Here is a 26,373-nt window from a genome sequence, read left to right as displayed (position 1 = left end):
ATACTGGTATTATGAGTCTAACCATTTCTGTACTTTTTATCCATATGACTGTCCCCTGTTCTTTATGATTTTGAAGGGGGTATTATTTGGCTATTTCAGAGCTGCTCAAGAAAAAGTAAGCTTCTTTAAAGAATTAAGTAATGATACAACAAACTACTTGAAAATGAAATGACATATCTGAGGTTTTTCTTTAATACAGGCAAGTGGGAAATGGAGTATAGGTGAAATGACTTTGGCCATGTGTTGTTGACAGTTGAAGTTGTGTGAAGTATGAGTGGGATTCCTGATACTATTCTTTCTAATTTTGTTTATGTTTGAAAAATTACACGTAAAAATTTTAAAAACCCAAGAGTCTCTTGAGAGTCTGTGGCCTGTAACTTCCTAACCTAAGTCAAGGATGGGTATCACTGGTAGCACTGCCGTCACCTTAACAGTATCACAAGGAAAGTTTTCTCCAAACATCACCAAGCTCAGACCCAGAGATAGCCAATTTGGTGTAGGAAGTTTTAGTTTTAGAAAGCAAGATAACTTTGCACTTATAGATATTAACATAAATATTAATAACATGCTTTATAGAAAGGTCATGGGTAATGAGATAATTTAGAGCAATCGTTTGTGAAAAATAACCTTCTCGTTGTCTTGAGATGCTCTTCCACTCTTTCCTTTGTTACTTGTTTTCCTTAAGCAGACAGTTACTAGTATATAATTACCCTTTTAAAGCCATCTACAATGTCCAGAGTTGATTTTGCTGTAAAGTAGCTGTTACTCTAATGCTCAAACCAGCCTATGTTAAATGTCACTGTCTTAGTTAAGGAAATTCGGGTACTTAAGCTTCTGTATGTGGCTAGGGAAAGGTAATACTATCCTTCTGCCTGTTCCCTCACTGATTCCAACACCACAGATCTACAGAATGCTCTCCACACAGGGGACTCTGTATGTTGCAGAATTGGAGGGGTTCCCTAGCTCCCCTGAATCAGAACTAGCTCCTAGCTCTAATTTTTTTCTCTTATTCCTGTCAGATACATTAGAGGTTCTGCATTCTGATTCTACTAGTACTTAACGCAAATTTCTAACAAGCATATGTGGACCTGTATTTCCTTGGATTTTTAAAATTGTAACAGTATCTTCACCTTTCACTACCCAAATAAGTTGAGACCTTGCAAAAGCTTTTATTTCCCTGCCTTCTTCCAGATTTTGTTGAAATAATGTGGAAGTTTATTTCTGGATGACTGATTTGGTAACAGTTACAACCGTGTTATCAATGATTGTTTAAACTTAACAAGTTTTATTGGCTTTATCGTCACCATTTACATATATACCACATCTTTACCTTTCTTCACTCGAATTCCTATTTCTTTTGATGGAATGCTTCCTCAAGAGATTTTTCAGAAAGTTGTACATAGGCTAATATATTTTCTGAGTACTGTTGTGTCTTAAAATATCTTTTATTAAGCATAGGATTTTTTAATTTAAAAAATAATGAATGAAAGGTAGGTAATCAATAACAGGCAAAAGAAGTTTTCCATATAGAGTCTAAAATAATGTCTAAATGACAAGAATGGGTGGGATGGGGGTCTTTATTTCACATGTGATACTTGATTATGATATTTGCTTAGTATTCATGTGTCTTAAACAAAAACTAAAGACATTTTCAGAGACTGAATGTGAACAGTCACCCATAATCCAGGCAAGGATTTTTCATTTTAAATTCTACTAAAACCATTATACAACATTGACCTTTATAGCTTTGACTTTATTCTAGTCATCCTTGTCCCAACCTGCACATTGGTTTGGTGTTACAGTATTTATGCACAATTATTGCAGTTTTTTGGTTTTGGCATTTGTGTAAAGTAGCTAATGTAAACTGAATCACAAAGCTAGAAGCCAAGGTTTATACTTTAAATATCTTTAAGAATACATGGGCTAAAAAAATTGCAGAGGAAGGAAGACTCCCAAACTCATTCTATGAGGCCACCATCACCCTGATACCAAAACCAGACAAAGTTACCACTAAAAAAAGATAATTACAGGCCAATATCACTGATGAACATAGACGCAAAAATCCTCAGCAAAATACTAGCAATTCGAATCCAACAATACATTAAAAGGATCATACACCATGATCAAGTGGGATTTATCCCAAGGATGCAAGGATTTTTCAGTATCTGCAAATCAGTCATTATGATACACCACATCAACAAATGGAAAAATAAAAATCATATGATCGGGCTTCCCTGGTGGCGCAGTGGTTGAGAGTCCGCCTGCCGATGCAGGGGACACAGGTTTGTGCCCCGGTCCAGGAAGATCCCACATGCTGCGGAGCAGCTAGGCCCGTGATCCATGGCCACTGAGCCTGTGCGTCCAGAGCCTGTGCTCTGCAATGGGAGAGGCCACAACAGTGAGAGGCCCGTTTACCACCAAAAAAAAAAAAATCAATCATATGATCATCTCAATATATGCAAAAAAGCTTTTGACAAAATTTAACGCCTATTTATGATTTAAAACTCTCCAGAAAGTGGGCACAGAGGGAACCTACCTCAAATAATAAAGGCCATATATGACAAACCTACAGCTAGCATCATACTTAATGGTGAAAAGCTGAAAGCATATCCTCTAAGATCAGGAACAAGACAGGGATGCCCACTCTCACCACTTTTATTCAACATAGTTTTGGAAGTCTTACCCATGGCAATCAGAGAACAAAAACAAATAAAAGGAATCCAGTTGGAAAAGAAGAAGTTAAACTGTCACTGTTGGGCTTCCCTGGTGGCGCAGTGGTTGCAAGTCTGCCTGCCGATGCAGGGGACGTGGGTTTGTGCCCCGGTCTGGGAAGATCCCACATGCCGCGGAGCGGCTGGGCCCGTGAGCCATGGCCACTGAGCCTGCGCGTCCGGAGCCTGTGCTCCACAACGGGAGAGGCCACAACAGTGAGAGTCCCGCGTACCACAAAAAAAAAAAAAAAAAACTGTCACTGTTTGCAGATGGCATGATTATATACATAGAAAATCCTAAAAATGCTACCAGGAAACTACCAGAGCTAATCAATGAATTTTGTAAAGTTGCAGGCTACAAAATTAATAAACAGAAATCTGTTGCGTTTCTATACACTAACAATGAAAGATCAGAAAGAGAAATTCAAGAAACAATCCCATTTACCATTGCATCAAAAAGAATAAAATACCTAGGAATAGACCTACATAAGGGGACAAAAGACCTGTACTCCAAAAACTATAAGACACTGATGCAAGAAATCAAAGAAGAAACAAACAGATGGAAAGATATACCATGTTCTTGGATTGGAAGAATCAGTATTGTGAAAATGACTATACTACCCAAGGCAATCTACAGATTCAGTGCAGTTCTTATCAAATTACCAATGGTATTTTTCACAGAACTAGAACAGTAATCTTAAAATATGTATGGAGACACAAAAGACCCCGAATAGCCAAAGCAATCTTGAGAAAGAAAAATGGAGCTGGAGGAATCAGGCTCCCTGGCTTCAGACTATACTACAGAGCTATAGTCATCAGAACAGTATGGTACTGGCACAAAAATAGAACTGTAGATCAATGGAACAGAATAGAAAGCCCAGAAATAAACCCACCCACCTATGGTCAATTAATCTATGACAAAGGAGGCAAGACTATACAGTGGTGAAAAAAACAGTCTCTTCAACAAATGGTGCTGGGAAAACTGGACAGCTACATGTAAAAAAATGAAATTAGATCATTCTTTAACACCATACACAAAAATAAACTCAAAATGGATTAAAGACCTAAAGGTAAAACTCCTAGAGGAAAACATAGGCAGAACACTCTCTGACATAAATCGCAGCAATATCTTTTCCAATCCATCTCCCAGAGTATGGAAATAAAAACAAAAATAAACAATTAGGACCTAATTAAGCTCAAAAGCTTGTGCACAGCAAAGGAAACCATAAACAAAATGAAAAGGAGCCCACAGATTGGGAGAAAATATTTGCAAATGATGTGACCTACAAGGGATTTGTCTCCAAAACTTACAAACAGCTCATGAGGCTTAATATCATCAAAACAAACAGCCCAGGGCTTCCCTGGTGGCGCAATGGTTGAGAGTCCACCTGCCGATGCAGGGGATGTGGGTTCGTGCCCCGTTCCGGGAAGATCCCACATGCCGTGGAGCGACTGGGCCCATGAGCCATGGACGCTGAGCCTGCACGTCTGGAGCCTGTGCTCCACAACGGGAGAGGCCACAACAGTGAGAGGCCTGTGTACCGCAAAAAAAAAAAAATGGGCAGAAGACATAAATAGACATTTTTCCAAGGAAGACATATGGATGGCCAAGAGGCACATGAAAAGATGTTTAACATTGCTAATGATTAGAGAAATGCAAATCAAAACTACAATGAGATATTCCCTCATAGTCAAAATGGCTATCATCAAAAAATCCACAAACAATCAATGCTGGAGAGGGTGTGGAGACAAGGGAACCCTCCTACACTGTTGGTGGGAATGTAAATTGATACAGTCACTATGGAGAACAGTATGGAGGTTCCTTAAAAAACTAAAAATAGAACTACCATATGACCCTGCATTCCTACTCCTGGGCATATATCCAGAGAAAAACATGGTCCAAAAGGATACATGCACCCCAGTGTTCATTGCAGCACTGTTTACAATAGCCAAGATATGGAAGCAACCTAAATGTCCATTGACAGAGGAGTGGATAAAGAAGATACGGTACAAATATACAATGGAATATTACTCAGCCATAAAAAATGAAATAATGCCATTTGCAGTAACATGCATAGGCCTAGAGATTGTCATACTGAGTGAAGTAAGTCAGACAGAGAAATGGAAATATCATACAACATCACTTATATGCGGAATCTAAAAAGAAATGCTACAAATGAACGTATTTACAAAACAGAAATGGACTCACAGGCTTAGAGAATTAACTTTTGGTTACGGGGCAGGGAAAGGTGGAGGGAAGGGATAGTTAGTGAGTTTGGGTTTGACATGCACACACTGCTATATTTAAAAAGGATAATTGACAAGGACCTACAGTATAACACAGGGAACTCTCCTCGATGTTATGTGGCAGCCTGGAGGGGAGTTGGGGGGAGAATGGATACATATATATGTATGCCTGAGTCGCTTTGCTGTGCACCTAAAACTATCACAATATTTTTAATTGGTCATACTCCAAAATAAAATGAAAAGTTAAAAAAGTATAAAATAAAAATTGCTCATTAAAAATAACAAATTTATTCCATCCATCCTTTCTTGTGGATTTTTACCTGGACATGATAAGCATCAGATAATATTAAAAATTAAAGCTAATATTTTAAAAATTAATATATTATTATAGCATAAATTTTTAAACCACTGATTTATTTTTTAGTGTGGTTTCATGGAGTTGTATTATGTACACAAGTTGTGTGTGTGTTTGTATATATGCATGCACATATGTGTGAAATTCACTACAGGACACATAAGACAGGAGTGCAGTGTGATACACCAAAATAGAGCCGGATTAGAATTTGGATAGCATGGCCACTAATATTACATTTACCTCTCTGGCCCAGAAATCCTTATCACTAAAATGAATGATTCATACCAGTTGATTACAAGACTCCTCTCAGCTCTAGACACTTAAAATAAGACTATAATACATTCATGTACTGCAAAGGGGAATAAAAAAAACCAATGACAATGTATCAATTAAAAAGTTATTTAGAGCATATTAATAAAGCAAATACTTAATATAAAAAAAGAATACATGGGCTATAATGTACAGTGTTTTTTTCACATGAAATGATAAGATCCTAAGCATTGTCATTTTAAAGAAAACTTATGAATTGCACATCCCATGAGTCATGTTTTAAACTAATTAGTCTAATAACCAGTAGTTCACATAGCTTATTAAGTATTTTAATTGCAGTTTTTAATTTAACTCTGTGAATAGGCTGTCTTAAATTTCGTTAATCTTTTTTAAACAACTTTGGTTTTTAAAGTCTAGGGGTATTAGAAATTACTTTTTAGAGCAGTTTATTTTAAAAGACATTATAAAATGCTATAAGTCTATATAGACCTTTATAATATGGTTACAGATACTAATTACAAAAGTTTATGAAATGGTTAGAATCCTTAAACCTCTAAAAATTAGTCTGTGGATCAGTCGATATCACCTAGTTAGTAGGAAAACATTTATTGACACTTGAAATGAGAAGCAGAGAGATACTTAAACACCAAACAATGGAAAACAGTTCTTGCCCTCAATAAGCTCACAATGGCGGAAAACACAAATAGTAGGAGGCTGAAAATGTATACCAGTATCTGTCCTGTTAAATTTCCCTTTCCCATAATGGGCTGTTTATGTGTTTTAGCCCTTCCCAGTTTTTGTTATAGTTGCTTAAGAAAAATGTCTTACTGCACTTATAGCCATATGCTTTTAAGCAAAAAATAAACTGTCCACTTCTAGGAAGTAAGCTTTTGCTGTAATAATAAATTCTGCCTTGGAGCACTTAGGGTTTTTTTTTTTTCCTAACTAAAGCACAAAGGTTGGAATTTTTATTTCGATGTCACTGGGGAAATTACATTCTTGCACTGATTTAGTAGACTACTGATACTTTTTACTTGTTCATAAGCTTGACATTATGGAGTCTTAAAATAGTAATTTCAGGGTGACATTTGTAAAAGCATATTTCTTTTTTGATTATGCAAGAGAATTTTAAGGCATTATTCCTTTTTTATTTGTAAATTTTTAATTTGGTATTTTGTTTTCTCATTACAAAAATAATTCAGCCTATTGTAAAACATTTGGAAAGTCTGGAAGAGTATTTTTTAAAAGCTGTGCTCTTTGCCACAGACCTTCAATTTGTAAAAAAAAAAAAAAAAAAAAAACACAGTATCTGAGAAGGATAATTATGCAGAGCACAATAAAACAAGGTATATATACCTGTATAATACATATGACATATATGTATGACATATATGTATGATATGTATGATACATTTAAACCTTATCATTTTGATCCTATTATACACTGTAATGTGAAACTTGAAATTTAATAGAGGAAGTCGTAAAAAACAAAATAGATGCAGGAACCCAATTTTTAGCTTGCTGTATACAGAATGAAAGAGACTATTATGTAATTTTGAGTAAATACTCTCAACTATGCTAAATAAAATACAGATATTCAGTCTTGTAAGAAAATAAAATAATCCAGTGTTTCACTGATTTCCCATCTTCTACAAATGTAGTATAATGTGTTTTTTAAATGAATTACTGTCTAGTAACCGCATGGTCTTTCAAAAGAGTGCCATTCCCTTTGTGACCTTCAGTAATGTATTGGCCCAAGCTTCAGGTTCTTTTTTTTTTTTTTAATATTTATTTATTTATCTGGTTGGTTGGTTGGTTGCACCGGGTCTTAGTTGTGGTAGGCGGGCTCCTTAGTTGTGGCTCATGGACTCCTTAGTTGTGGCTCAGTGATTCCTTAGTTGTGGCAGGCAGGCTCCTTAGTTGCATCTCGCCAGCTCCTTAGTTGTGGCATGCATGTGGGATCTAGTTCCCTGACCAGGGATCAAACCTGGGCCCCCTGCATTGGGAGCATGGAGTCTCATCCACTGCTCCACCAGGGAAGTCCCCCAAGCTTCAGTTTCTGCTTCTGAAAAAAAAGGGTGGTGGGGGGGAGGGTAAATAGACTTACCTTGCAGCCTTGCTGTGAGGATTAAGGAAGAGCATATATGAAAGCAAATTCGTGTTCAGAGTTTGGCACTTATCAAAACATCAATGTTTTCTAAAAGGATACTTGATAACCTTTCTGGAGGATAGTTTTACTATACATGCCAACAGCTTTAAGATTAAACCCAGAAATAATTATATTCTGTGAATTTATCCCAAGGAAATTATCAGAGATGTGCCAAAGATTTGTGTATGATGCACCATGTGTATAAAGGTGATCTTCCTAGTGATGTTTTTAAGAGGAAATAAGTTTGGATTATAGGGTGGGGGAGAACCTAAATATCCTAATGAGGAGAATGGTGTGTGTACATATATGTATATATCCATCCACACATACAATGGAATACCATACAGTTATGTGGTAGAAGTACATTTAATGACATGGGGAAAGTTTGTGTTATATAACCAAAAAGAAGATTACAAAATTGTATTTAGCATGATTTCATTTATGTAAAAACAAAATTTTTTTTAAGTATTTATATGTTAGTTTACTCAGACTGCCCTGACAAAGTACCACAGGCTGGGCAGCTTAAATGACAGAAATTTATTTCTCACAATTCTGGAGAAGGAATTCCAAGATCAAGGTGCCAACAAGGCAGGTTTCATTCTGTGGCCCCTTCTCGTGGCTTGTAGACCCCCACCATCTTGCTGTGTGCTCACATGACCTCTTCTTTGTGCCTGTCGGGGAGAGAGCAAGAGAGCAAGCCTTCTCATGCCTCTTCTTCTAAGGATACTAATACTGCCAGGTCAGGACTCCACCCTTATGACCTCACTTAACCTTAATTTCTTCCTAAGAGGCCCCCATCTCCAAATACAGTCACACTGGGGATTAGAACTTCAACATATGAACTTTGGTGGGGGGTGAGGAGGGCAGAGGGCGGGGGACTTGCAAACATTTAATCCATGACAGTGTAATACCTTACAACTAGTTGGTAACAGTATCTGGATGGTTGGGTTAAAGTGATTTTTTTTCTTCTTTTTATTCCTTTATATTTTTAAGTTTTTTCTATAACATATACTCAGAATATTCACAAATATATATAGTAAGTGATTGGTAGATTAGTGGTTGCTTTGGGCCGGGGTTGGGAATTGGGCATGATAGCTAAAGGGCCCAGGGTTTTTTTATTGTGGTGATGAAAATTGATTGTGTTGATGGTTGCACAATTCTGGGAATTTACTAAAAACCATTGAATAGGACACTTTAAATGGGTGAATGCTATGGTGTGTGAATTACATCTCACTAGAGTTGCTACAAAAATGTGTGTGTGAAGGGAGTTTGGGAGATACTGTAGATCTGTTCATTAGCACTTATAGTCACTACATCTAGTATATTCTCCCACATTTCACATTATTATCTTCACTTTTGACTACTACTTAGTTTTTCTCAGTGAGGATCTATCCATTTATGTAGTAAGCATTGCTATCAACAGGAATCTGTATACTTGGAAGAGGAAGATGTATGCATGTAAAACAGCTAAAGGACAGTGAAACGAACTGTATACTAGAATGTTGAATGGAATTTTATGTGTTAAAAAAATTATTAAGATCAAAGAAGTCTTCTGTGAAGATGATGGGTGAGAACCTAGATCCTTAAAAGATGGTTAAGATTTGGACAAACCAAAATGAATAGTGGTATAACATTCCAGGAGGGGGAGGCCATGATCATAGTAATAAAGAATGAGCAGATAGTAAGAAGTAGAAACTAACTCATCTTCTGATACTGTTTTGAAGATTAATAAGAGAGAATATTGATAGTATCCATTGTTAAATGGGCATCTATGGCAAAGAAAAGATTTTGTCAGTGACCCAATAACTGAAGATACTTACTGAATTAGTCAGGATTCTCCAGAGAAGCAGTACCAATAGAATACAGAGAAAAAGAGAGAGAGATATATATTACAAGGAATTAATTCATGCAGTTACAGAGGCTGGCAAGTCCAAAATCTTCAGAGCCAATGTCCAAGTTTGTGTCAAAAGGCCAGCAGGCAGTTGTAGAACCAGGAAGAACTGATGTCCAGTTCATCAGGCAGGAAAAGCTGATGTTCTAGTTTGAGGGCCATCAGGCAGGAGAATTCTTACTCAAGAGAGGGTCTGGCTTTTGTTCTCTTCAGGCCTTCTACTGGTTAGATGAGGCCCACACACATTATGAAGAGCAATCTGTTTTACTCAGTTTACTGATTAAATGTTAATCTTATCCAAAAACACCCTTACAGAAACACCTAGAATAATATTGAACCAAATATCTGGGCACCTCATGACCCAGTCAAGTTGACAAATAAAATTTACCATCACACTTACTGTTTACTCTCTTCATCAAAGAGAGTCTATGATCAAATATGTAGTTTAAGAAGATGGATTTTGCAGCAGTGTTCAGAAGAAAAAAATAGACGTTCATCAAAAGAAATAGATGTTCTGACCTGAGAGGTCAGGCTGAGGGTAACCACTGGAATACACCAGTCATCCAGGTGTGAGCTGATAAGACAGTAGAAAGAAAGTTGTAGCAATGGGTGTACAGAGGAAATAAGGTTAAAGTGTATAGCTTGGTGAGATTTTACATAGGTATACTCCCTTGTAGCCACACTCCAATCAAGATAAAATATTTCCAGTACCCCAGAAAGGTCCTTCATATTCCCCTGCAAAAGTATAACCACTGTTCTGATCTATGTCACCATAGATTAGTTTTTCCTTTTCTAACTGTCATATAAATGTAATCAGATGGTATGTACTCTTTGTGTCTGACTTCTTTGTTCAGTAGTATGTCTATGAAATTCATCTAACACATACATTTGTAAATAGAATCTTACTGAACATATTTGCCTTTGTCTTATTTTTTTACCTTAGCAAGAGAGTATAAACACCCTTTCATGTCAGTACTTAACAGGTCTCTCTCATTGTTTAATAGCTCCATGTCATTCCATAGTACTGTAGATGTTCCATAATTTATTTAGCATTTTCTCTCTTAGTGGACACAGAGATAGTTTCCAATATTTCATAGACATGAAATTGATGAGTTGAGGGGCTATGTTTTTAGTGTTAATAGATAATGCCAAATTACCTTTCCCAACAGTCATAGACATTTATATCCCACCAGCATAACACTGTCCAGTTTGCCACATATTCATCTGAGAGCTCTAAATTTTTATTTCTGTAACAAATTTGTTTTTAAAATAAGTAGTACATGCAAATGGTGAAAAAATACAGAAGAGTCTAATAGTGAAAAGTAAGTCCCTTTTTTACCCATGTTTCCCAGTGGTCCAATTCTTTTCCCCAAAAGCAACCTCTTCTTTGTGTCTGTCTAAGATATCTTAAACACATACAAGCACATATGTTTATATGCTTTTATTTTACATAAATGGTAGTTCTAGACGTTGTTTTCTCCACTTAACAATATATCTTGGAGATTATACCATAACAATATAATCTAGAGCTACCTCATTTTAACTACTGAATAGTATCATGTAGTATGGATACAACATAATTTAATGAGTTTATTATTGACAGATACCAGCTTATTTTCAGTCTCTTGTTATTATATTTAACGCCACAGTGAATATCCTATAGAATAAATTCTTAAAAACGGAATTACTAAAAAATAATATATGTACACTTTTTAAATATGCTCTATTGAAATATACTTACGGAAAAGTGTACATAAGTACACAAGTGTATAAATTTTGACAAAGTAAATGCACACATGTAAGTACACCCAGATCAGGAAAAACATGATACCAGCAACCAGAAGCTTCCTCATGCCCACCCTTTTCATTACTAACCCAGTTCACCTACAGGAAACCACTAATTTAATTTCCAACACCTTAGATTAATTCTGCCTGGTTTTGAACTTTTTAACAGGTGTCCCTTCATAGAAATCATATCAGTTTAAACTTCCACTTACAGTGTAGGAGAATGCACATTTCCTAACACCTTCACCAACCCAATGGATTATTAAACTTTTTAAGTTTTGCCAGTTGTAAAGTGAAAGTATTTTCTTATTTTGCATTTTTCTTATACTGAGTAAAGTTCAGCATCTTTCCATATGTTCAAGAGCCATTTGTATTTTTATTTCTATGAATGGTCCTTGTCCTTTTTCATTTACTTATTAATTTATAAATGTACCATAGTATATATTAGGGAAATTAATCGTTTGTGATATATGTTATAAATATTCTTCATAGTTAGTCATTTATCTTTGATTCTGTTTTTCCTACAGACATTTTTATTGGTCTTTCATTTTTTGCCTTTCTGTTAGGTATAAAATTGATTTTTTTCCTGCCTAGTGAGGTTGAGTGTCTTTCTTCCTGGTTTTTTGATTATTTGTACTTTCTCTTCTGGATATTGCTTCTTGATATCCTTTGTTTTTATTGGATTATCATCTTCTAACCCATATCTGGAAGCTCTTTGTATATTGGCAATAATATCTCTTTGTAATGTATTTTTTTAAAGTTCACAGCCCCTTGTCATTAGTTTTTTTTAATTTTGTTATTTTTTTAAATTTTATAACAGCTTTATTGAGATATAATTTACATACCATACCATTTCCCTGTTTCAAGTATACAATTTAATGGCTTTTAGTATATTTACAGAATTGTACCAACATGACCACAATCAGTTGTAGAACGTTTTCATCACCACAGAAGAAATCCTGTACCCTTTTTTATTTTTTTAACTTTTTATTTTATATTGGAGTGTAGTTGATTAACAATGTTGTGATAGTTTCAGGTGTACAGCAGAGTGACTCAGTTATACATGTATCTATTCTTTTTCAAATTCTTTCCGCATTTAGTTTGTTACATAATATTAAGCAGAGTTCCCTGTGTTACACAGTACGTTCTTGTTGGCTATCCATTTTAAATATAGCAGTGTGTACATGTCGATCCCACACTCCCTAACTATCCCTTCCCCTCACCCTCCCCACCCCACCCCATATAACCCTAAGTTATTCTCTAAGTCTGTGAGTCTGTTTCTGTTTTGTAAATAAGTTCGTTTGTATCATTTCTTTTTAGATTCCTCATGTAAGCAATATCATACGATAATTCTCTGACTTAATTCACTCAGTATGACAAAAGTAAAAATAGAGCTACCAATGATCCTGAAACCCTGTACCCTTTAGCTACCACCCTCAATCCCCATCCCCAGGCAACCACTACTTTCTGAATCCATAGATTTGTCTATTCTGAATATTTCATATAAATGGGTTCATATAATATGCGATCTTTTGTGACTGACTTCTTCCACTTAGCATAATGTTTTCAAGATCCATCTGTGTTGTAACATTGGTACTTTATTCCTTTTAATTGTCATATATCCCACTATATGAATATACCTGCCACATTTTGTTTATCCATCAGTTGATGGACATTTGGATGGTTTCTACTTTTTGGCTATCATGAATAATACTGTTGGTGAACACTCATGTACAAGTTTTTGTGTGGACATATATTTTAATTCCTCTTGATATATACCTAAGAATGGAATTGCTGGGTTAAATAGGAACTCTTTGTTTATCTTTTTAAGGAATTGCCAGACTGTTTTCCAAAGCAGCTGGACCATTTTACATTCCCACCAGAAATGTATGAGGGACCGGTTTCTCCACATCTTCACCCAAATTTGTTTTTATCTCACTTTCTGATTATACCCATCCTAATGGGTGTGAAATGGTGTCTCATTGTGGGTTTGTTTTGTTTTTTTACAATCTTAACCATTTTTGTGTGTGTGGTAAAAAAACATGTAACATAAAATTTACTATCTTAACCATTTTTAAGTGTACAGTTCAGTGGTGTTAAGTATATTCACATTGTTGTGAAACAGATCTCCAGAACTTTTTCATCTTGCAGATCTGAAAGTCTGTACCCATTTAACAACTGCCCTTTTTCCCTTCCCGTCAACCCCTGGTAACCACCATTCTACTTTGTTTCTCTGAATTTGACAAGTTTAGATACCTCATATAGGTGATATCATAGAGTATTTGTCTTTTTATTACTGACTTGCTTAGCATAATGTCCTCAAAGTTCATCCATGTTGTAACATGTGACAGGATTTCTTCCCTTTTTAAAGTTGAATAATATTCCACTGTGAGTGTGTACCACATTTTGTTTATTCATTCATCTGCCAATGACATTGATTTGGGTTGCTTTCACCTCTTGGATATTGTGAATTGTGTACATTTCATTGTGGTTTTGGTTAGCATTTCCATGATAACTAACGATGCTGAGCATCTTTTCATGAGCTTTTTGTATGTCTGCATCACCTTTGGAGAAATGCCTGTTCAGGTCCTTTGCCCATTTTTTAATTGGGTTGTCTTTTTATCATTGTAGTGTAAGAGTTCTTTATATTAGTAGTGTCTTTGCCAAATGTAATTTTCATGTTATGAATCAAAATCTAACTTTATTTTCCTCCAAGTAGCCAATTATCCAGTACCATTTATTGAATAATCCATCTTTTCCCTCCTTTAACAAGTATTTATTGAGCAAATACATTTGGCTAGGCCCTGAAAAAAATGATAAAAACTATGCAGAGCTTACATACTGGTACAAAGACAGACTTTTGAGTAAATAATATACTGTTTAGCAAGATAATGTTTTAATGAAGGTTTAGGAAAATCATTTGGGGACAAGTGAAAAAGAAGCACCAGTGTCTGCCCAGAGTTGAGGGAAGAGGAACAAAGGAGAGGAAGAAGTAAGGTCATGGAGTGTTTGAGAATAAAAGAGTGATAACTAGGCACTATGCTGGGGTAAGGAATTTAAACATTGAAAACTGATTTGCAAGTATGAAACATTTATTTCACTGTTTCCTCAGGTCGAATTTAATATAAACGTACTATAGTAAATAAGCAAGTATCTCCTTTTGTGATGAAATATGTCATGCTCATTTCTTGATGCCTTTGCAGTTTATGTACCCTGCCTGAGTATAATATTTGTATTAGAATGATTATCATTTCACATTTGTAAAATATAAATAAACATAAGGAACCATTTTCCTATGGATATATTTGAACTAACCAATAATCACAATTATTATTGGTACAGTTCATGCTTACTGAACAATATTATCAGCTGTCTTCCTTAAATTTATAACATATAGCATATTTAATAGCACATAAAGTCTGCCTTCTTATAAAGGAATTAGTTCACATGAGGTGGTAGTAGTGTAGTTATGTTTCAAAATTCATGTTAGTTATAGAAAGAATGTTCAGATATCCTAACCTTTTCTTTTTTGGTAATTATGGAATAAATATGTCATTAAATTATTTTTGTATATTTGTTATAGACCCATCAATTATTTTATAGTTATGTTCTCCATAAAAGTTATCAAGGGAGCCCAAACTCTTTTACCCAGAAAATTTGACTAGATAAATTGAAATAGTCTAGTTTGATATGAAGTATTAAATGTTCTATTTTGATTTTTTCAGTATAAATTTTAATTGGTTTGCATTTGGCAATTCTCTGTCAGATTCTAAGTCATCCTTGGAATGTAGCTAACCAATTGGAAAATAGGACCAACAGTAGGTATGATATTATAACCATAATTAATTATATCACCTATATATTTCACAAAAAGGCAGCAGCTTGACTGCTTAATAAAGGCTTTTGAAATATTGGCCTAAAGTGAACAAAAGAAATTTAATTTACTCAGATCTAAAGAAATTGAATTGGTTTTTGCTTGACCATGAATCAATAGGGCATATTAATATTATAACAGTAATAATAGGCTTTTTTTAATTTTTCCACAGTTCTTAGTGGTCTCTGTCCTAATGAATGTCCTCGTAAGATAACAGTAAGTAACCTTAACTTTCAGTTGTAAATATTTCTGTGAAAGTTCTCTGCATGATAGATACACACAAAATAGTTGTTATAGGTTAAATCAAATTGATGTTACTTTTAGAAGTGATTAAAGTATCCTTCAGTGCTCAAGTAAAGTTTACTGGGAATAAAGTACCTTTCCTAAAAACTGTCTCACCTCAAGGTTCACTTCCTTAATGAAGTCTTTTCTGATACTCTTGGAAAAATTAACACACCTCCCACTATTTCTGGGCATACTGCTGCCATTTTGGCATTATATAATACTTTTTAAATTATTTATTTATTTATTTATTATTTGGCTGCATCAGGTCTTAGTTGCGGCCACGGGATCTTTCTAAAGCATGCAGGCGTAGTTGCCCTGTGGCATGTGTTATCTTAGTTCCCCAACCAGGGGTCGAACCCACATCCCCTACATTGGAAGGCAGATTCTTAACCACTGGACCACCAGGGAAGTCCCTTGGCATATGTAATACTTGATCACACTTTATCTGTTTATATTGAATGCCTCTCCCCAGGCTGTAATCCTTTGAGGTCAAGAACCATGCCATCTTTGTATACCTCATTCATAGCACAGGGTCAAGCATATAGTAGACAATTAATGAATTTTTTTGGTTTAATCTTAATATTGGCTAGCTGTCTAGTGGAATGTTTCCATGAAATAACAGAATGTGAAAATAATTAGGCTTAGGTTTTGAAATTGCCAGTTCATGTAAATTATAATAAGAATATTACATTATATTTAAAAGCATGAGCATGTGTGTGTGTGTGTGTTTGTGTTTGTGTTGGTATATCCCAATTTGAGCCCTCATAGTAACCCTTGTTACATAAGGAATTATCCCCCATTTAAAGATGAGGAAACTTGAGGCTCAGAGAAATAAATTATCCAAAGTCATAGAGCCATTAAGTAGTGGAACTAGAACACAGAACTAGGTGTTCTGATTATATTGTCATATTTTTACTACACCTTTAAAGCACTGCTTCATTATCAATGTTTTATGTATGGTTGGGAAACTTCCCATATTTAAGACATGTGGAAGCAGACCCTGACCCAGAGATTTGCACGCAAAGGTTTAATCTAGACTCTTCTTGAGAGCAAGACTTCTGGAATAGTGAGGAAAGCAGGTCTGTGAAATGTGAAGCAAGGTTGGTTTTTCAAAGATGGCCCAGATTGAAGCAAAAAGGCCATGCCTTTGTATTCTGCATTAGACACTGCATGCAGGCAGTCCCCAGGAAGGGGTTATAATGTGTACAAGCCAGCTCCCTTTGGCTGAGAACAGTTTTTAGGTAAGAACCTAGCTGTGAGCTATCAGCAACCAACACTTGGAGCAGCTCGGGGAATATTGCCTCAGTCCTGAAGGGAAGGTCTGGACTGTGTCACCACATCCACTGTGAACTATATGAGTGCCTGGTCAAACCTATCTGCTTTCATATCATTATAAAAATGTAGATATAGTAGGGGAGGGTCTGAGGAGGAGAGATGCAGAGGGTATGTCAGAACTCTTTGTACCTTCCGCTTAATTTTGCTTGAATCTAAAACTGCTATAAAAATAAAGCCTATTTTTTTAATCAAGTGCAAGTCTGATTAATTGGAGGCCAAAGATTAACTTGGTTATTCCGGTATTGTCTACCCAGTTTGTGAAATATTCAGACCCTTTGTTCCTTTCCTTTTCTCTGATTGACCATATTCCCATCATGTGGCTCTTTCATTACCTCGTCAAGCAAAGAATTTTTAAAAAGTTGAAATTGAACCCACTCATTTTACCCACAAGCTCTAGCAGAAAATTTGATAGGAAAGGCTGTTTGCTTAAGGCAGGTTTTACTTCTAAGATCACTAATGCTCCCCTTCTCCTTATCTTAAACTAAAAGTCACTTCTATCATATGGAGAACAGTCATTTAGAAAGTCATGTAAGTAAAGTGCAGCATGCACATTCTTACAATGATTACCCTAACAGTCCAGCACCTTTGGGCTTTTCTGCAGCTGATACATCTGCCTTCCATTCATCCATTTATTACTTTCTTTGAAGTTCAGATCCTGTCGAACTGCCCTTCACATCTATCATTTTTCTTCCCCACTGATGTCATAGATCACAATTTTATGACAACCTAAAAGAAACAAATGCACACTATACTCCCCCAGTTTTCCATATATCAAATGTATTCCCAGTTGTAAAATTATTTCATGATAAAGTGAGCCTTCTTCATATTGTTTTGACATCAGATCCACTTGTTCATAGTCTGTTATGTAAGATATGACCCAGTGTGAGACTAAGAGGAAAAATGTGTGTACTATATGATATTCTTTATCACTTGAGTTAAATTATGAATTGAATAAATGCTCTTCTGTTGCCTATATATTCCCACCTGCTACAGGCAACCTGTCTCATATATGGAGAGAGGAAATAATATTCAAATCAGCAACTAATCTCACCCAAATTCCTTCATTTCCATGCTGAAAACCCCAGAGTCTTCATTTTCATTCAACTATGGCTACTCACTCCCGTGGCCATACGGTGGACCCTATCTACCAGAAATGTTTTACTTTTGAAATCTCAGTACCATCCATCAACTCTCTGATCAAAAACTATTTTTCCAGCCCTCTCACTCTTGTTATTATAACTATACCTATTCAACTTTAAGTCTATTAGTTTCTTGACCTGTATCAACCTGTTTTCTTTACCTCCTTATTTAGCTACCATATATCAACCATCACTTTTGCCACTATCTTTAACTCCCATAAAGCACTCTCCTTTTACTCTACCTGCCTGGCAAAATTACAACCCTGGGTTGTTAATCCAGCTATCTTTCTTGTTCACTCCTAGATCTAAGCTACTGGGCATTTCTAAAGAAAAATATACAGCCCTGAATATTGTCACCACCAGTGATTCATAGTCATCAACCTCAAATGAGCATTCCTAATTGTATCATAATCTTATATGGACCCCTAGGCACCCTTTTCTCCCATTCATTTTCCCAGGTTACTTTCAGGATTTTCTCTGTGTCTTAGATTTTCTGCTGATTGAGTATGAAATGCATAGTTATAGGTTTTTAGGTATTTTTGCTGTTTGGTGTTCTCTAAGCTTCCTGGATCTGTAGTTTGATGTCTGTCACTAATTTTGGAAAATTCTTATATTATTTCTTCAAATATTTCTTCTGTTCTTTTCTCTCCTTTTCCTTTTTTTCTTATAAATTTATTTATTTTGGGCTGTGTTGGGTCTTCGTTGCTGCATGTGGGCTTTCTCTAGTTGCAGCAAGTGGGGGCTACTCTTCATTGCAGTGTGCAGGCTTCTCATTATGGTGGTTTCTCTTGTTGTGGAGCATGGGCTCTAGGCATGCAGGCTTCAGTAGTTGCGGCTCACGGGCTGTAGAACACAGGCTCAGTAGTTGTGGCTCACAGGCTTAGTTGCTCTGTAGCATGTAGGATCTTCCTGCACCAGGGCTTGAACCCATGTCCCCTGCATTGGCTGGTGGATTCTTAACCACCACACCACCAATGAAGTCCCTTCTTCTTTTCCTTTTGGTAGTCCCACAACACATATGTTACACCTTTGTGTATGTAACCTTTGTGTAATTGTTCACGGATATTCCTTTCCAAATTTTCATGAGTTTTTCTCTTTGCAATTCAGTTTTGGAGGTTTCTATTGATATATCTTCAAGTTTACTGATCCTTTCGTCTTCTGTGTCCAGTCTACTGATGAGCACATCAAAGGCATTCTTCATTTTTATTGCGGTATTTTTTATTTCTACCATTTCCTTTTGATTCTTTCTTAGAGTTTCCATCTCTCTGCCTACATTAACAGTCTTTTCTTGCATGTTCTCTACTTTTTTCCATTAGAGCCTTTATCATATTAAATATTAAATTTCTGGTCTGATAATTCCAACATCCCTGCCATATCTGAGTCTGGTTCTGATGCTTGCTTTTTCTATTCAAAATTTGTTTTCTGCATTTTAGCATGGCTTAAAATTTTTTTCTTGAGAGCCAGACATGATGCATTGGGTGAAAGGAACTGTGGTAGATAAGCCTTCACTATGAGGATTTATGTTTATCTACTAGGAGTTAGACTGTGTTACTGTTTGCAGTAGCTATGCTGTCAAGAGGCAAAATTTTCCTCTAGTGTCTTTCTTTTGTCTCTTCTGTTGTCTTTGTGTCACCCTACAGACTTCCTCTTAAATGGGTCTGAGGTTTGCAGTTCTTTTAACTGTAATCTCATTATTAGACAGGAGCCCAGTTGATGTGGTGGTAAGGTATAAGACTGTGGTAGAAGAAGCATCCTATCATCCTGTGTCTCAGTTTTTTAGTGAGCCTGTGTGGGCTGTGACTTGAACAAGTGCTTCTCAGCTTGCCCTCCTCTATAGGTTAAACAAGGAGGCTAGAGGGGGCTGAAGTTAGGTATTTCCTTTCCCCCAGGTTGATTAGTTTTTGGTAAATCCCAAGTTACTTAAGCTCTAGTAAAAGAGTTTTCCTTAAGGGCAAGCTGTTGTGAAGGAGAACAGAGAGCTCTGGGCATATTTTTAACTGGTTACTTTACTCTCTGTGCTAGAAGCATGAGGGTTTTTTCCCCCAATCTTCCTCTTGAGAATTTGATGGAACTCCTGGAGGTAAAACTTGCAAAAGTGTGGCTCCCCTAAGACTGCCTCGCTTTCTCCCCGAGAGTTTTGAACTCTCAAACTAGTTCACACTGGTTCTCCACTAATGTCACAATCACAGTTTAAGTGTTCCTGCCAGTACTGGCTCTAGTTTCAGTCTTCTGGTTCTGGGCTTCTGCTCCCAGTAAGCTGTGATCCTCTGTATCCACCTCTCCAGTTTTCAGGGTAGCAGTTTGCTCTGTGACCTTAGTTCTCTGATGGATCAAAGCAGAGTTGATTTTCAGTTTCTTCAGCTTTTTTTGTGTGAGTACAGCAATGATGACTTCCAAACTCTACATGTCGGGCCAGAAAGAAGCTCTCCTTGCATTTTTATCAGCATTGCTTTATTTTGTTTGTTAATTTCTTACAGTTTTATTGCAGTATAATTGACATGCAATAAACTGCACATATTTAATATATTCAATTTGATGTTAAGACATATATAGTGTATATGTATATATACACTGTACCTTCTTAATGGAGATATGTAAATAATTGATAGGTAGATAATTAATGTCAAAATAATGAATATATCATATCTGAAAGTTTTTTTGTGCCCCTTGGCTATCCCTCCTTCCCACCTTCCTTGACCCTCCTTCCCTATCCCACTCTTCCTCAGGCACCACTGATAGGCTCTCTGTCAGTGTAGATTTATTTTAAAAGTTGTTTTTGTTTTCTTACTTCATGACATTTTCAAGATATTTTCCTCTGTGACATTTATTGCTCTTTACTGTGAATTCATTTTTAACTTTTTTTGGAAAATTTTTGAATACATATAAAAATATACACTAGTATAATAAAACTCCTTGTGCCCATTACTACCATCCAGCTTTTAACACTGTCCTCATATACCCAGTCTTATTTCACCTATGCCCCCACCTACTACTTATCCCCCTTATGGCCCCTCTTAGATTATTTTAAGGCAAATTCATCATATCTTATATTCTGTAAATACCTCACTGTGAGGTAAGGACTTTACATATGAAGCTGGAAATTCTTATTCTTCATAAGAACTATTTTATGTTCTTCTCAATTTTCCCTTACAGCCAATCCCAACTTCCAGTTCTTAGAAATTCACCTTGCCTCCTACCTCAAAGAGAAAATAAGAATGTAAAATGGGAATTTCTTCAACTATCTTCAGTAACTTTGGGGAAATTATTTAACCCTTATTAAGTCTCTTTCTCCACATCAATATAATGGGGAAAGTCATAGTACCCACTTATATTAGTTTCCTATTGCTGCTAACAAAGTAACCATAAAATTAGTGGCTTAAAACAACACAGATTTATTCTTACACATTTGAGGTCAGAACACTGAATGTGCTTCATGAGCTAAAATCAAGGTGTCTGCAGGGCTCCATTCCTTCTGGTGGCTTTGGGGAGAATCCATTCCCTTGCCTTTCACATCTTAAAGCCACCTACATTCCTTGGCTCATGGCCCCTTCCTCCATCTCCAAACCCAACAGTGCAGCATCTTCCAATCACTGACCCTAACCCATCTCACCTTCCTCTTTCACTTATAAGGACCCTTTTGATTACATTGAGCCCACACACCCTGATAATGCAAGATAATCTCCCCATCTCAAGATCCTTAATCACGATGCTTGCTTCAGCAGCACATATACTAAAATTGGAAGGATACAGAGAAGATTAGCATGGCCTCTGTGCAAGGATGACATGTAAATTCATGAAGTGTTCCATGTTCTTAAGAGAAAAAAGATCCTTAATCACATCTGCAAAGTCCATTTGTAACATAAGGAAATACATTTAGCAGGTTCTGGGAATTAGGATGTGAACCTCTTTAGGGCATGATTTTTCTGCTTACCACACTCCCACCTAAATTTTTATTAAGATTAGAGGAATTAATGTAGGTAAATCACAGTGGAGGCCTAATACACAATAAATATTCAAAAAGTGTATCTGCTGTTATTTGTCAACGTTAATGTTTCTTCCCTGCCTCTATAACATCCCTTTATTAGTAAGGATAGTGAGTTCCAAATATTTGAGAAATGTTGGTGTTCTGTCTGCCTTCAGAATAGGACTAGAGGTCTACTTGACTTCTTGATTTTTTCCTGTCTTATTTTCTTATCTAATATGTATTAAATCTTTTTTAATACATATCACAGAATTTATGAAATCTGAATATGGAGGATATCAATATTTTCAGTGAAAGCTACCATAAACATCTGTGAATCAGAAGAATATATTCCTATTTCCTAATTTTTTCTTTAAATACTCAACTAATTTTTTGAATTTTTTATCCTCAGCATAAGGCATATTTTGGCCTTCCTCTGTGTTAGTGGAGATTATAGCTTCTTTCCCTGTCACTTGTTAATTCTTTTTACCAAAGCCTGGTGCATTTTCCCACTTTATAAATTATGAGTTTAGAAGCAAGCAGATGAGTACTTTTCCCTTTGAACACCAGAAGAGTTTAGAAGTAGTCCTCTCATACTCTGTATACAAAAAGAGTCTGTGCACATTCCTTTTAAATACCTCCATGAGGGCAGAGATAGTATCGGTTTTGCTTGCCAGTGTATTATAGAACCTAGCACAGGACCTTGTGCTTAACAGTTTCTCAGTTGCCTTCTGTAGCACTAAAATGTAATCTGTTCATCCACACCCATCTCTTTTCCTTTTTCCCTTGACTAAAAATTAATGCACCAGTTATGCTGTGGGTCCTACATACCTCTCAGGGACCTCATTCCATTGCATATTCTATCTGGCCAGTGTATTCAACTCCACTTCCCTGTCGGTGCCTTCTCTTCAAGAATACACAACTCTCTCCTATATATAAATGCATATACAAGTACCTTGCAAAACCCCACGTCCCCTCTGGCCACTGCCTAATACCTGATTGCTCTTCCAGCCAAACTTCTTGAGTTGTGTACAGTAGGATCTCTCCAGTTTACTTCCATATCCTTAACCCACTGTTGTAATCAAGCCTTTGGCGTCACACCACTGAAAACTGCCCTTGATTCTGCTGACCAATTTTAGGAACACTCCCTTTCCTTGGCTTCCTTTACGCTCTCCTTTCCTTGATCCCCTTTTACTTCTCTGGCCATTCTCCCAGGTTCCTTTATGGACTTTTCCTCTGACCATCCTTTAAATGTTGCTGTGTCTCAGGGTTCCACCCTAAGTTCTCTTCTCACTCTGTGTGTACTCTTGAAGTATTTCAGTCTCTCTCCTGACTTTTTTTTTTCTAGTTGTAATACTGATTACTCCCAAATCTATTTACCAGCTGTCTCTCCTGAGCTTCAGACCTTTATATCTGAGTGTCTTACAGGGACCTCTAAAACTGAAATCTAGTGTGTCCCCACAAAAACCCACTCCTCTTCTCATGTGCCCTATCTCAGTTACCTTTTCCTTTCCCTCACCCCTCAAATCTACTAGATTATTATTCTCTCCCTTTAACTGTCCCTTCTCTCTATCCTGTTACTTTAGTTGAGCTATCATCATTTTTGGCCTGACTGGAGTCATCTGAGCAATCCTTCAAAAAGCAACCAGAGGGCTTCCCTGGTGATGCGGTGGTTGAGAGTCTGCCTGCCGATGCAGGGGACACGGGTTCGTGCCCCAGTCCGGGAAGATCCCACATGCTGTAGAGCGGCTGGGCCCATGAGCCATGGCCGCTGAGCCTGTGCGTCCGGAGCCTGTGCTCCGCAATGGGAGAGGCCACAACAGTGAGAGGCCCGCATACCTAAAAAAAAAAAAAAAAAAAGCAACCAGAGTCATTTTTCTAAAATACAAACCTTCAGTGGCTTCCCTTTGCCCTTAAGAAATGGTTCTAATTTAGTTTATTGAGTTAGAGCCTCTGTTTATCTCTTCAGCCTTATCCCTCGCTGTTACTCCTCACACCCTCTCCCAGCTCTCTGTCAGCCACACTGCACTCTACTTGTTCTGTGTGCTCTCTCACTTGCATATTATTTCTCTACCCTGAAGCCTCTTCTTCTCATCTTCTCCAGAGTCTTCCTTGTGATCTTCAGGTGAGCTTTTAGATGATATTTCCTGTGAGAATCATTCCCTGGCTCCCCTTTGACATAGGACTAGACACATGTTCTATTGTTTCTTAGCACTCTGTGCTTAGTTAGTCCTACTACTTACCACTTCTGTTATGTAGTTGGTGAGTTATCTGTATTAAGTCCTTGAAGAGGAGAGGCTGTGCTTGTTTATTATTATTCTGTCCTTACTCCCTAACGTAGTGTGTTACACATAATATAATAAATATTTGATGTATTAATAAATGAGCTTTCCCTAAAATTTGGGGGTTTTTTAATGGTCCTTCATTGATAAATTTACCATACCATCTCTTACCAAAATCACATATTCACTGTTAAGTGTGAACACTTGCAAAGTAAATTACAACTTATTCACAAGAGAAATGCACTCTGCAAAGCCCTGATATAAAGGGAAAACATCCCTTATTTATGTTCCCTGAGATATGTCTTTTTACAGACCTTTACAAAGGAAAATTATCTTACAGTTTTAACAGGAAAATAACCAAAATTAAAGAAAATAATATATTGAATTTAATGTCTTGAAGAAATGAATAAGAAACAATATAAATATTTCAACATTGAACTAAATTGAGCAATGCATCTAACACTAATGAAGATAAGGAAAAATATCAGTGGGTGTTTATGAAAAACATGATTACCTTTGAGAAAAATAAAGTCCACACTATAAGTCAGCTATTTTTCTAATATTTTAGAACCATAAATTTATGTTGCTTAATTAAACCTGACACTGATTTTATATATAATATGTATAATATCATGTAAGACATATTAAGATAATATGTCTTGTAAGTTCTTCCAGTTTTGTTTTACCTTCCAGAGCCAGTGATGTAGAATATACTTGGTGTTCATTGTAGGAGCCCAAGTCCTTAAAACAAATCCTTAGATAAACAGGTACTTGAGACAGACGTAGAAACCACCAAGATTTCTCCAGGCTACTGAAAAAGATGCTTTCTGAATAAAATAGAGGCATTCCAACCCTAATTTTTTTTTAACATTTTTCCTTTATTTTTGAATTGTAGCCAGCAGTAAAAGAAAATAAAGACTCCCCGCCAGCCCTACCCCCACCCCCCGCTTCCCCTTTCTTATCTTCCCTTTTCCCAATATGTGGAAGTTACTACTGTATCCAGGTTGTAGAATATTGTTTCTGAAAAATTTAGGAACTTAATTTCAGGTTGACTGTTGTATATTTATTATACATTGTTTGTGTGCTAGGCTCTGCCTTAGGCTGTGAAGATAGGATATTTAAAATATAAGTCAACCCTAATTTTATAATAAGTCAACATGCATATAGAGGACAGTTAGTTTAAAAAAAGCTATGTAATACAACACCTAAACTACATTACATCAGTATGACACATCCTAGAATAAGAAAAAAGGAACCAAACAGTTCTTTTTTACTTATAGTATGGAAAAGTTGAGAGATCAGTAATGTTTTTTAATTTAACTTCCTGAATTCTTTCAAATATCAGACATGACACTTTAAAGGAAAGGTAGGATAATCTGTGGGAGATTTGTACTAAGATTTTCACAAAGAAAGTGAACTTGCTAGATGATGGGGTACAGAGCTCAGCATTCCATAGGAATAGCTTATTCTTAATCCTTTCTTACCAAAATTTATTAAGTCAATTTACTAAATATTTTCAATGAAAATATGTTTCTGCTTTTTTACAAAAAATTTTGAGAAAACAGTTCATTTTATAGAAATCCTGGTATGCATTCTTTTCATTAAGCAAGAACTCTTTGCACTTAGACAACAAAGATTATCATACCACTTGCCATAGGTTGCATCCTCAAAAATGTGTCTGGAAAATTCTCATGAAACTAAGGATGTGCAAAAACAGCACCAGGTCCATTCCTAGACACCCTGACTCATAGCCTGCTCCCACCATTTACAAACCTTTATCTGTTCAACTCAGGAACTGATATGTCTCACTATATAATGGAAGAAACTGTCTCATGGAATTTTGAAGAACTCCATAATTATTCACTCAATACAGGAAGTTAAAAGTGATTGCCTATTTTGTATATCATTAAAAATATGACCGTGTATATTAAGTACGTTTTCCTTACCCCATGTATATGGAAAACATTTATAAACCTTAAAACGTAAGATTGGCATGTAGCCTCCTGTTAGAGTGATAAGTCTATACCAGGCAAACTACTTCTTAGAAGTTTGTAATTTCTGCATTATTACTTCTCCTGTTGGATGGAAC

At 36.2% G+C, this 26,373-nt stretch overlaps 1 protein-coding gene and 1 non-coding gene across 2 annotated transcripts in view; both read left to right on the top strand.

Moving 5' to 3' along the window:
• ITFG1 (integrin alpha FG-GAP repeat containing 1) overlaps positions 1 to 26,373 on the top strand; it is a 258,629-nt gene that overhangs the window by 180,283 nt on the left and 51,973 nt on the right. Inside the window, exon 13 of the mRNA XM_060085617.1 lies at positions 15,455 to 15,498. Within this exon, the coding sequence (XP_059941600.1) occupies positions 15,455 to 15,498 (44 nt within the window). The remainder of the gene's footprint in view (positions 1 to 15,454; positions 15,499 to 26,373) is intronic.
• Positions 21,752 to 21,854, top strand: LOC132481038 (U6 spliceosomal RNA). Its single transcript, XR_009530745.1, has one exon. It is a non-coding gene; the product is annotated as a U6 spliceosomal RNA (small nuclear RNA).

Source organism: Mesoplodon densirostris, chromosome 19, assembly GCF_025265405.1.
Source record: "Mesoplodon densirostris isolate mMesDen1 chromosome 19, mMesDen1 primary haplotype, whole genome shotgun sequence".
NCBI lineage: Eukaryota > Metazoa > Chordata > Mammalia > Artiodactyla > Ziphiidae > Mesoplodon > Mesoplodon densirostris.
The sequence above is the reverse complement of the archived record's forward strand: the minus strand, read 5'-3'. Positions and strand labels throughout refer to the sequence as shown.